The sequence below is a fragment of the Sorex araneus genome, chromosome 6, assembly GCF_027595985.1.
Source record: "Sorex araneus isolate mSorAra2 chromosome 6, mSorAra2.pri, whole genome shotgun sequence".
Taxonomy (NCBI): Eukaryota; Metazoa; Chordata; class Mammalia; order Eulipotyphla; family Soricidae; genus Sorex; species Sorex araneus.
The window spans coordinates 56235196-56246735 of record NC_073307.1 but is presented as its reverse complement, the minus strand read 5'-3'; the positions used below and the strand labels follow the sequence as shown (position 1 = coordinate 56246735).

Sequence of the window (11540 nt, the reverse complement as noted above, 5' to 3'; positions counted from 1 at the left end):
CATGCACCAAAGCCTGTGTTTGCTGTTTTCTGAGCATGCTTCAGCCTAAAGAATTCATCTTTGTTTTGTTCTTTTAGTTCTGGGTCACTTTGGTGATGCTCAGGGGTTACTCCTGGCTCTGTACTCAGGAATCACTCCTGGCAGAGCTTGGGGACCCTATGGGATGCCAGGAATCATCCGGCACCAATCAGGCTGGCTGTTGTGTGCAAGACAAGCTTTCTCTCTCCTTGCTGTGCTATTGCTCCAGCCACAAAAGAAGTCACTTTAAAAAAATGCTGATGGTGGTGCCGGGGCTTGAGCCCAGGTCCTCCCTGTGCAAGGGACACTCCAGGGCCACCTCACAAATCACCCACCACTGTAGCAGCTGACTCATCCTTCCTTGGTGGGCCCCCCTTCTACACACGGAGCAGGCTCCCTGAAATCGCACCCACCGGGTGAGCTTCAAGAAGTGACCTCCTGAAACCCCCAGCAAGGCACTTGGGACCATTGGGGATCTCAGACACCCCCATTCCTCTTATCCAGGGGCCTGGAGCCAAATAGGTTTATTGTCAATCCTGTTTGACACTGTCTCTTCCAGCCAGGAGGTTTGATCCACTGTCACTGGCGCCCGCAGTGGGTGTGCTGGCCACTCGTAGGGTGCAGCACAGTGACCCAAACAGAGCTCTGGGCCTGGGGGCCCCTGGTACTGCTTAGCCGACCAGGCCACCCATGAGTCCTCCGAAACCTGATTCACAGTTCAGAGTCTCCGAGCTGATGTGGCCAAAGCCAGGGATGCCAAATTCCTGCGAAGGTCTCTGGGACTGACCCAGTGTCCAGAAAGAAGCAGAGTCACCAGAGTAATGGCCAGCACTGGGGGCGCTCCGGAGAGGCGGGCTGAGCGGGAAGCGGGGGTCAGCCGGGGGAACATTCCAGACTGCAGAAGCTGTGTGACTCGCGGATCTTGGAACCTGGGCGTGGAATGTCCAGGGGAATGAGCCGGGCATGTTCTGAGAAGGGGGAGGGGAGCAGTGAAGCAGCTCGTGCAGCGCGATCCTTCCCCCGATCCTTCCCCGGAGGAGTCGGCCTTTGACCCGGGACCCCCATCAGCTCCAGGGTATGAGCAGGGCAGGGAAGACAACCTCCAGGGCCCTCTCAGGGAGCCTGGGGACCACGGCAGAAACACTCCACCCCAGGGAAGGACCCAAGTGGGTGGAGGTCTACTTGGACGTGAGGGGACAGCATGGTGGGCCTGCGGCTGGGCCTCTGGGCTCAAGAAAGTGGCAGGACAGAATGGAGGCCATGCTCCTCTGGGACATGGGCTTGTCCCCCTGAAAATGCAGTGCTGTCCCCCAACTTTGTCCTGATCTGGGTCTCCTGGCCTCAGTGTGGGTCCTCTCAGAACAGCTGGAGGCTCTGGGGTCACTGCTGAGGGTGCTTTCTTACACCTCTTGGGCCCCCGAGGCCCCCAGGATGCTGGGGTGGTGAGCATGTGGGGCACCTTGTGGAGATGGGGAGTGGGGCGTGCCGGGGTACAGGAGGGAGAGGCAGGCCAAGAGAGGGGGTAGGAAGTGTCAGTGCTTTAAACCAAGTGAAAGCAGAGGCTTGTTTGTGGGGTTCAGCATTCGGGAGCCCCAAAGAGGGAAAGGGGAGGGTTTAGGAGGAGATGGCCAAGTGGCTCCCCAGGTCCAGATATGTTGGTGTTTGTGTGTTTGGTTTGGGGACCCACCCAGCGGTGCTCAGGGCACACTCCTGGCTCTGTCCTCAGGGATCCCTCCTGGCATGCTGGGTCAGCTGCGAGCAAGGCCAGCACCCTAAGCCCTGTCCCATCTCTCAAGCCTTCTCTTGCCAAGTTTCTCTGGGCGGTACAGGGCTGGCACCCAGAGCCTCGCTCAGGTAGTGCAATGCCTCTGAGTTCCGAGGCCCAGGCAAGGACCCTGTCCGAACCTGAACAGCCACCCATGGTCTCCCTAGCCAGTAGGTCCTGCCCCACTGCGCTGTCGGGGCAGGTGTCGGCAGCTGTGCCCTGGTGGGTCAGTCGTTGCTTAGATCCGGGGGCCAGGAGTAACCCAGAGTGCTCAGGGGTTACTCTCAGCACAGTGCTTGGGACGCTCTGGGCCGTCTGCATGGAGACCCGGTGCTCCCGCCCTTTGAGCTACTCCAGCTAGGATGAGCTCATTTTTGACTGGGGGGGTAGAGTGGTTTTGGGGACTGAACCCGGAGCTTCACACATGTGAGGCAAGGAAGTGAGTGGCCTTCCAGGAGCCACTAATTGCTCAGGGAGGAGGAGTGTCTTCCCGGGGACAGGGCCGGCCTCCTCCTCCCACCACCTGCCACCGTGTCTTCCATATGTCTCCCATTTTGTTTGGTTTTTAGACCATATTGGGGGAGCGCAGCGGGGAGGAAACTGGCTTCTCAGCCCTTGGGCTGCCCCCCACTCCCTCCTCTCCAGGGTTCCACATATAGGAGGTGGGGTAAACTTATGGAGCTTCCCTCCTCCTCCACAACGTTTCTCAAACTCTGTCTGGGCCTTCTGGACACCTAAGAAAGGCTGGTGGTGCTGGGGCCGAGCAGCAGAACCAACAGCAAGAAACAGCTGTCCGGGAAAGTGCTCCCTCAGCGGGGAAGAAGGAGACTTGGGCATGAAAGGCGCGCCAAGGGCTGATGCACATGTTTTGGTTGGGGGCCACCCGGAGCACTGTGCCTGGAGCAGCATCCCCCGGCTCCCCCCCCGCCCCCCCCCCCCGTACGGCGCTGCGTGGGGTCCCCTAAAAACCAACACACCAAAAGTAATAAGATCTTCCCTGGGGAGCCAAGAAAAGCAGCCGCGAACCAGCCGAGGAGAAAGTCCCGCTCCCTCCCCTCCCCACAACAGAAGTGGGAAGGAGGCGGGACGGGGGTCTAGGGATAGTCCCAGTTTGGACCGCCGGGTTGGGGGCTCCTATGAGTCTCGGGGCATGTGTCCAGGGCGCTGGGGGAGTTGCTCGGCTCCCGTGGCCCTTGGCTCGGGCTCCTTCCCGAGAGGGGCGCGGCCGGGAGCTGGGCGCGCGGGCCGGGCCGGGGCGGGGCGCGCGGGCGGGGCCCGCCCGGCTCTGACCGCCGTGTCCGTGCGTCCTGCAGGCGGGGAACCCGCGCGATGATCACCTAGGCCGGAGGCTGGCGCGGCGGAGCAGCCCGGCGCGGCCCCCCGAGGCCATGCAGCGGCGGCGCCCGGGCCGGACGCGCACGGTGCGCTCCAACCTGCAGCCGCCGGGCCCGGAGCCCGCGTCAGGAGCATGGCCGTGGCGGCGCGGGCCTGGCGCGCACCTGGCCGACAACCGGCTCAAGACCACCAAGTACACGGCGCTGTCCTTCCTGCCCAAGAACCTGTTCGAGCAGTTCCACCGCCTGGCCAACGTCTACTTCGTCTTCATCGCGCTGCTCAACTTCGTGCCCGCGGTGAACGCCTTCCAGCCGGGCCTGGCGCTGGCGCCCGTACTCTTCATCCTGGCGGCCACAGCCTTCAAGGACCTGTGGGAGGACTACAGCCGCCACCGCTCCGACCAGGACATCAACCACCTGGGCTGCCTGGTCTTCAGCAGGTGCGGCGCGCGTGCGGGCCAAGAGCACCATGGCACGGGGGTGCGGCTGCGCCCTGTACGGGTCCTCCTCGAGGGTCAGGGGCGGGAGGGGTCCTGGACCGGCCCGAGTGCAGAGCGCACACGTGGCTTCTCCAGGCTCGGATCTTGCGCTCAGACCTGAGCCCCAGGCAGAGTGACTCCTAGGCGGAACTTAGTGGCCGCTGCGTGCCCCCACCCCAGTCAGTGTGCGTGTAACCCCCTGTACTCCCTGAAAAGGAAAATATGTGTGTGGAGGGGATCTTTCTCTCCCAGGGTGGGGTGTGTGTGTGTGTGTGTACGCGCGCGCACTTTAACCAGCCACACCGGTTGTACATAAAACTTGACCTGGGGAAGGCGCTTGGCAGAACCTCAGTACCTGCCCCAAAGCTTGGGAACCCACTGATCATTTGTCTTCGTCAAGTTGCCCAGAGAGACACTTTTATTTTGCAAGGCCAGCCACCCTAGGCTGCTGTGCCCATGCCTTCTCCCTCTCTCTTTCCACCTCTCTCTCCCCATCTCTCTGTTTCTCCCTCTCTCTCTTCACCCCTCTCTCCCCCATCTTTCTACTTCTCCCTCTCTCTCTCTGCCTTTCTCTTTCCCCATCTCTCTCTCCCTCTCCTCCCTCTCTTCCTCTCCATCTTCCTCTCTCTGCCTCTCCTCTTCTCTCTCCCTCTCTCTCTCCCTTTCTCTCTCCTTCTCTCCTCTCCCTCTCTCTCTCTCTCTCTCTCTCTCTCTCTCTCTCTCTCTCTCTCTCTCTCTCTCTCTCTCTCTCCCCCCCCCCCTCTCGCTCCCTCTCCCTCCCCCCACCTCCCCAGGGATTCTTGGAGCTCAGGCTGGGCGGGTTCAGGGTGCATGCTGACTCAGCCATGTTTTTCTCCTGCCTTCCCACCCACTGTGCTGGGGCTGGCCTACCAGAAGATTCTCCTGGAGCTGGTAGATACCCCCACCCCCAAAATCCAGCCTGGCGCTGACTCCTTCTGCCTTGCTAGGGTCTTTCAGGAGCCCCAGGCCAGGCGCAGTAGCCTAACCCAGGCTTCAGCAAGTGACAGGTACCTCGAAAGTTGCTTGTGCCCCTTGGGGTCCTTCATGCTGCTGTTTCTTAGCAAAGTTTAGACAGAGCTAGAGACCATGAGCACCACCCACTCTTCCCGCCTTTCGCTGTTCCTGCCTCAGCTTACTTGCCAGTGCTTCATACTGATGATACAGCATGGTGTTCAGAGGGGTCAAGGAACTTGGCCCAAACCACACAGCAGTCATGGGCAAGAGGCCCTAGAGTCTCATCCAGGTCTTTTCAATGCCACACATTTCTCATGTTCCTGTGCTTGTAGCTCTTAGAGTTATTTAAGCCTCACTCAAGGAGTTTCCAGAGAGAGAGAGAGAGAGAGAGAGAGAAAGGGAATATGTGTTGTGTGTGCATGCATGTATGTGTGTATGTTTGTGAGTATGTGCTTGTATGTGTGAGTGTGTGTGCATGAGTGTATTTGTGTGTGTTGTGTGTGTGTATGTACATTAGTGTGTGAGTGTCTTTGTGCATGAGTCTGTATGTGCATGTGTGTATGTGCACATGTGTGCACGTGTGTGTTTTGTGTATGTGATTGTATATGTGTGTGCATGTGTATATGCGTGTGAGTGTGTGTGTATGTGTGTATGTGTACGTGTGTGCGTGTATGTATGTGCATGTGAGTGTGAGTGTGTGAGTGTGTGTGTGTGTGTGTGTGTGTGTGGTGGCTAGACCAGAGGTGTTGCTCAAAGGGCTGTAGCACATGCTCTACGTGTAGGAGCTCATTCCCAGAACCTCATGGGTGCCTGAGAGTGCCCTGCCCCCCATGAAAAAGACCACTGGTCAGGGAGATGAGTCCAAAGCTGGGCACGGCCTTAGCATGTGGGGGCCCTGGTACCTGAAGGGTGCCAGGCTCCACCTTCACTGCTTCTGGGCCAGTGCCTGTGGCTCCAGGCATAGGAGTCTCGCAGGTGGAGTGACCCTGGGGAGCTGAGAGAAGGATCCCACTTTATTTTTTAAGATGTAGGAATGCTGCTCTTTATTCAGCCATTTATTAAGCTAATTGAATTGGGCATGACTCCACATTACTTATTTTTAAATTCTTTTTAATTGGATATCTGTGAGATAGACCACTACAAAGCCATTCATAATTGGGTTTCAGTCATACAATGATCCAGCACCCATCCCTCCACCAGTGTACATTTCCCACCACCAATGTTCCCCGTTCCCACACCACCATCCCCCAGTCTCCCACCCTCCACCCCCAGTCTCCCTCTGTGGGGGCCACTTTCCTTCTTGCTCTCTCTCCTTTTCCTTTTGGTTTGCAATACAGATGCTAAGAAGTCATGGTGTTTGTTCAGGGCATTTGGTATTTTTATCAGGACTGTAAGGCTCGAGTAGCTTTTCATTCAGTAGCAGCTTTGGGGTGTGGATGTGACTGTCGAGGCTTCTGAAATTACAGGGAGGTGGGGGGAGATAGCAATGCCCTACCCTGGGAAAGCCTGTATGTCTCAGTCGTAAAACCCACATACCAAATTTTCAGCAGATTATATATCCTGGTGAGGCCCATCTTGAGATAGTCGAGTCAGGCCGGGGGTATGGTGGCGATTTTGGATTGTGGAAGCAAGTGACTGCTAGGGCCTATGCTTGGGGGGGGGGGCTGCCTCGGGGCACCTCTGGGATGGTACAAGGCACAGGCTAACTCACCCCCCACTCCAATTTACCCCGGTCTATTCAGTTATGTGTAGAGAACCCACTTTAAGGAATGACCCCTGGCTTGCTGGCATCTGTGTGCACACCCGCCTGTTGGTCCCTGGCCCCGGGTGGTCACCCCTGACCTTCCTCCCTGAGTCCTCCAGGCTCTGAGAGTAGAGCTGATGTGAGGTGGACAAGATGCTTCCAAGCTCAGTGTCTGGGAACACATAGCGCCTTCTCTCTGCAAGCCGGGAAGCCTGGGGTGGGGGGTGGGGGGAAGCGGGGCACAGGAGTTGTGCCCAGCTGGTTCTAACTTCCTCTTTCTCCCTCCATCCCCAGGCCCCGATGTGCCTTGGCTCCCCCAGGATTCCTGAGGTCCAGGTCCTCCCTGGGGTTACCAGCCCCCCACACTTCCCAGTTCCAGTCACTCAAATGCTCAATTGGGGAGGAAAACGCCAGGGGTCCGGTCTTATGGAGGTTGGGGGCCCTTCTTAGCCAGCCTGCACCCTGGTCTGTTCAGAGTTTGAGGGTTGAATTTGCAGGATGGCGCTGGGAGGGGGTGCAGAGCTGTGCTGTGGCTTGGAGCATCTTCACAGCCTTCCGGGCTAGTATGTGGCTGCCTGGAACTTACCATCCATCCATCCATCCATCCATCCATCCATCCATCCATCCATCCATCCATCCATCCATCCATCCATCCAAACAGCACCGTGATCCATTCCCCAAAGCAACCCAAGGCAGATGGAAACTGATCTCAGCCTGCTTCACCCCTGGGAAGGATTAGGGCAGGGTGGGGGGGCTGCCTCAGGGCACCTCTGGGATCGTATCATCGGGTAGGGATGCAGGAAGCAGACAGGATGGGACGGGTGGTGCTGTGAACCAGACACCACCGGGTCAGCGCTGAGGTCCAGCCTGTCTCGGTATGAGGGGTCCTCCCGGGGGCTGCTGCAGAGACCAGGCCAGCCCAGCTGGGAGGGGTTGGCAGGGATCTGTGTGTGTCCCATGGGGGTTTGCACAGAGGAATGTTCTGGCAAGGCGTGCGCCAGCCCTCGTGAAGACTGTCCAGTGACCAGCTGCTCAGCCGTGTCCCTCTCATACAGCACATCCGGTGGTACATGTGCTGCCTCATTCCTGCTAGTGTCTTGAGTTTCTTCCCTGCAGCGCTGAGCACTGAGAGTCCACTTCCAGGACTAAACCAGAAAGGGACCTAGTGCGCCTCTCGTGGGAGGCCCGGGACCATTCCTAGAACCGCATGGTCCCCAGAGCACCTCGGGACGTGGGAGGAGCCCCTGAACATTAAAGCATCAAGCTCTCCCCTTCAAAAGAGCACGCCAAACCTTTCCCAGTCCCCTCCTGCCCCCAGTGCCCAGCCGCCTCCAGGGCCAGAGAACCTGCAAGCACCTCCCGGTGCCTGAATGGGAGGGTTGCTGGGCTGAGGCGGGCTCACAAGTCTCAGGCAGCAGCGAGGGACATGCCCAAAGCCCAGCCTGGGGCCAGCAGAGGGCTGTGAGGGCCTGGACTCAGCCCTGGCCAGTGCCCCCAGGGAGTGGCGGGTGTGTGGGGGGGTCGTCCCTCAGTGATTCAGGCCTCCAGAAGAGCTGTTTCTGGGCCGGCCCCAGCAGGGGTGTGAAGAGGGAGGGACCCCCAGTGTGAGTCCCTCCATTATGTGGGGGAGTTGGGGCTGTCGTGGGGGGCTGCTGGGACTCACTGTAGCTGAGGGGCATCTGAGAGGACAAGGCCGCGGGTCCCAGGGCTGTGTGAGGGTTGGGAGAGGGAGGAGGGGAAGGAGGAGGAGGACACTGAGGAGGAGGGGGTGGAGCACCAAGAGGGGGAGGGGAGGGGGAGGGAGGCAGGAAGGGGGAGGGGAAGAGAAGCACAGGGAGGAGGAGGAGCACAGGGAGGAAGAGGAGCAAGGGAGGAGGTTGGGGCCCTCAGGGACACAGGGAGGAGCTCTCAGAGGGGGCATGGAAGGAGAAGCTTTGAGGGGAGGCTGCCTGGAAACCTGAGACCCCCTCATGGAGGACAATGACCACCTCTTCGGCGGGGGTGCGCCGGGAGGCCCCCCTTTCCAGCCAGCATCCCAAGCCCCTGCTCCCTAAAATTAAAAAGATGCCTGGGTGGGGTGGGGGTGCACCTCTCCTCCCTCACCTAAGCTGCCTCATTTTCTGACTTGATTTTATTTCTATTATATGTTTGGGGGCCCAATACTGCATTGTTTGGTGGTGGGATACTCCTGGCCCAGTGCTCAGATGCTACTCCCTATCTAGCGCTCAGGAGCTGCTCCTGATTCAGTGCTCAGGAGCTACTCCAGATTCAGTGCTCAGACACTGCTCCCAGCTCAGTTCTCTGGAACCTGGAGGTGCTGGGAATCAAACCCAGGCAAAGCATGCGCTGCAATCATATCTTTCTACACCCCCCTTATGTTCTAGCTTTATTTATTTGGGGGGGGTTGGGGGGACACCCAAACCAGGTCTTCAGGCTTACTCTTAGCTCTGTGCTCAGCGATCACTGCTGGCATGTTGGGGGGGACTCTACAGTGCCAGGGATCAAACCAGGGTTGCCTGCTTGTAAGACCAGTGTCCTACCCACTGTGCTCTCTTTCCGGCCCTTCACTTTCCAACCTTAAGTGGGCTGCAGGCCCCAGATGCGCAGTAGCAGGAGGCACCTGCAAGCCTGTCCTATCTCCTCAGCCCAGCTGTGCCCTGGTCACCAGGCCTGGGCGCTCCTTTCACAGGCTTGCGGGCGTCCCTCTCTGCTCTAGGCGGAAGCAGCTGTGTGCTTGGTGTTCTCTGTCCTTCCCGCCCTCTGCCCTCTTCCCCCCATTCTCACTCCCTTTCCCCAAGCTCCCGGGGTTATCTCAGCCACCTGCCTGCCCCTGGCCTCCAGGTTTTGTTTTTTCAGAAGCATCAGCTGGGAGGAGACCAAGTTCTCCTTTTGTTTCCAGGGCTCAGATCTCGCCTCTGCCTGCCTGCCTTTCCCCAAAGGCTGCAGCACAGACAGTGTCTGTTTCTGTAGCAGATGGGCAGAGAGGTGCGGCTTTGGATGTACTGAGTGTTTGTTTTACATGCTGGGGTCCCCAGCACTGCACAGCTTGGAGCCACCCTCACACCTTCAGACCCCAGCACAAATACTAACTCATCACCCCAACACTACCCCCTGCCCCCAACAACAACTTGTCAAGATTTGCAGCAGCAGCTGAACCAGCATCAGGGTCAGGAAACCTTGGGGCACTCGGCTCCTCTTTGCATTTTCCTTGGTCCAGGGGCCACACCCACTGGTTCTTGAGGGTCTCATCCCAGCTGCCTACAGTGTTCGGGGACCAGGTAGTGCCGGGAATTGAACCCAGGACTCCAGCATGCAAAGCCAGGGCTGCATCCTTGGAAGCCATCTTCCCAGTCCCAGATCTTTCAACCCAACGAGTATTTTTTTTATCAATTTTTATCAAAAACACTGGCATTTACAAAGCTGTTCATTAAACAGTTGCTTCAGGCTTTTAGTGTTCCAACACCACCAGTGTGACCTTCCATCCACCAATATTCCCAGTTCCCTCCTGAATCCACCCTGCCCCCTTTCGGCCCAACGATTTGACCAAGTGTTGGCTCTGCTGTCTCTCTCATCCTCTGAACAAGGCTTCTGCTCGCCACAGCCCTGTTTCTCGGTGGGGAAGAGAGACTCGGGCCCCCCGGTGAGTCTCTATTCCTCTCCACGTGTTCCTCAGCTTCCCTTGTGATTGTTTGTGGTTCTTCAGGAATGCCGTGGGAGGAGTTTGTAGAGTTCTGTGGCTCAATCTGTATGCGGTATGTATTTTTAGAAACTGATTTCTAATTTTATTCTCTTCACATCTGGAGATTCTCTGTTCCAGAGCCTCTGAGTCCTGCAGGGCAATTGAGAGTGCCCAGCCTTGGGGGTCCCCTCCCTTCCCCCCAGGGTTCTGCAGGACAGCTGAGAGCACCCGGCCTTGGGAGGGGGTCCCCTCCCCACCCACCACTTCCTCTTCCCCTTTGGTTAGGAGACAGATCCCAGGCTACGAGCAATATTCCTCCTATAATTGTGTCAGTGTTTATCTTTATAAACATAATTACTGCTTGAGATTAAATATGCTGCTGCACTTAAACATGAATATAATTCTATAATATTATTAAAACTATCTCTGTTGGAATTTCCATTAGTCTCATGCAGGCCATTTCTGTATATTTTTCTTTTCTTTCTTTCTCTCTTCCTTCCTTTCTTTCTTCCACTCTTTCTTTCCTTTTTTCCCCCTTTGATTTTTCACTCCTGGCTCTGTGCTCAGGGCTCACTCCTGGTAGTCTTGGGGACCATGTGGGGTAGCAGGGATCGAACCCACATCAAAGCCACGTCTCCTACATGCAAAATGTGTGATTTGCTCCTTGAGGTCTCTCTGGCATCTTCTGGTGTATTTAAATCTAAACATGCTAAAAATTTAAATATGCTGTCCTGTAGGCAGCATATAGGCAGATCATGTATTTTTTTAAGTGTTCTGCTAATGTGTAACTTTTAATTATAGTATTTATTTCATTAACATTTAATGTAATAACAGAGAAGCCAGCATTTATGTCTGCCTGTTTGCTATTTGTTTTCTACTTGTTTTATGAGTTTCAGGTCCCATATTCTTCTATTATTGCCTCCTCTAAATAAACATAACCTAATGTACAATTTTAATTCCTGATTGTTTATTTTCCATTATTTATTTTGTAGGGTTTTTTCTCCTCTAGTGTTGTTCTGGGAATTTCAGATAGCATCCTAATTGAAAATAATATTGTTCGGTGCTTAAGAGTTAGCTCCACGTGCTGAGTGCATGTTTTGCATGGAGGAGCCCGAGTTTTCTTCTCTCAGCACCTCGTGGTTCCCTGGGCACCCCTGGCAGAAGCTCCCGAGCAGTGTGGGTTTAACCTCAAACTCCTCACCACACACACGCGCACACACACACACACACACACACACACACTCTCTCTCTCTCTCTCACACACACACACTCACACACACTCACACACATGCACAGTCTCACACACACACACACACACATATGTACACCCAGCGTCACATTAATACTGACTGATCCCACAGGCTTTTATCCCTTTGTCCCTTTCATGCTTCATCCTCCCCCTCCTTAATGCTCTCATTCTCTTACTCTTGCAGGTTTTTTTTTCTGCCTTTCAAGTTCATATGAATCAATTTCTCTTTAATGCTATATGTGATAGCACAGCGGGTAGGGCATTTGCCTTGTACATGACCAACCCAGGTTCGATTCC

At 56.2% G+C, this 11540-nt stretch overlaps 1 protein-coding gene across 3 annotated transcripts in view; it reads left to right on the top strand.

Annotated features, from left to right (window-relative positions):
* The first annotated feature begins 3085 nt into the window (after nucleotides 1-3085).
* Nucleotides 3086-11540, top strand: part of ATP10A (ATPase phospholipid transporting 10A (putative)) — a 74785-nt gene continuing 66330 nt past the window's right edge. For all 3 annotated transcript variants that reach the window (XR_008630755.1, XM_055143050.1, XM_004617498.2), the window contains exon 1: nucleotides 3086-3557. Coding sequence is in view for 2 of the 3 variants with exons in the window: in XM_055143050.1 (XP_054999025.1) it covers nucleotides 3172-3557 (386 nt within the window). In the remaining variant the exon portion in view is untranslated. The remainder of the gene's footprint in view (nucleotides 3558-11540) is intronic.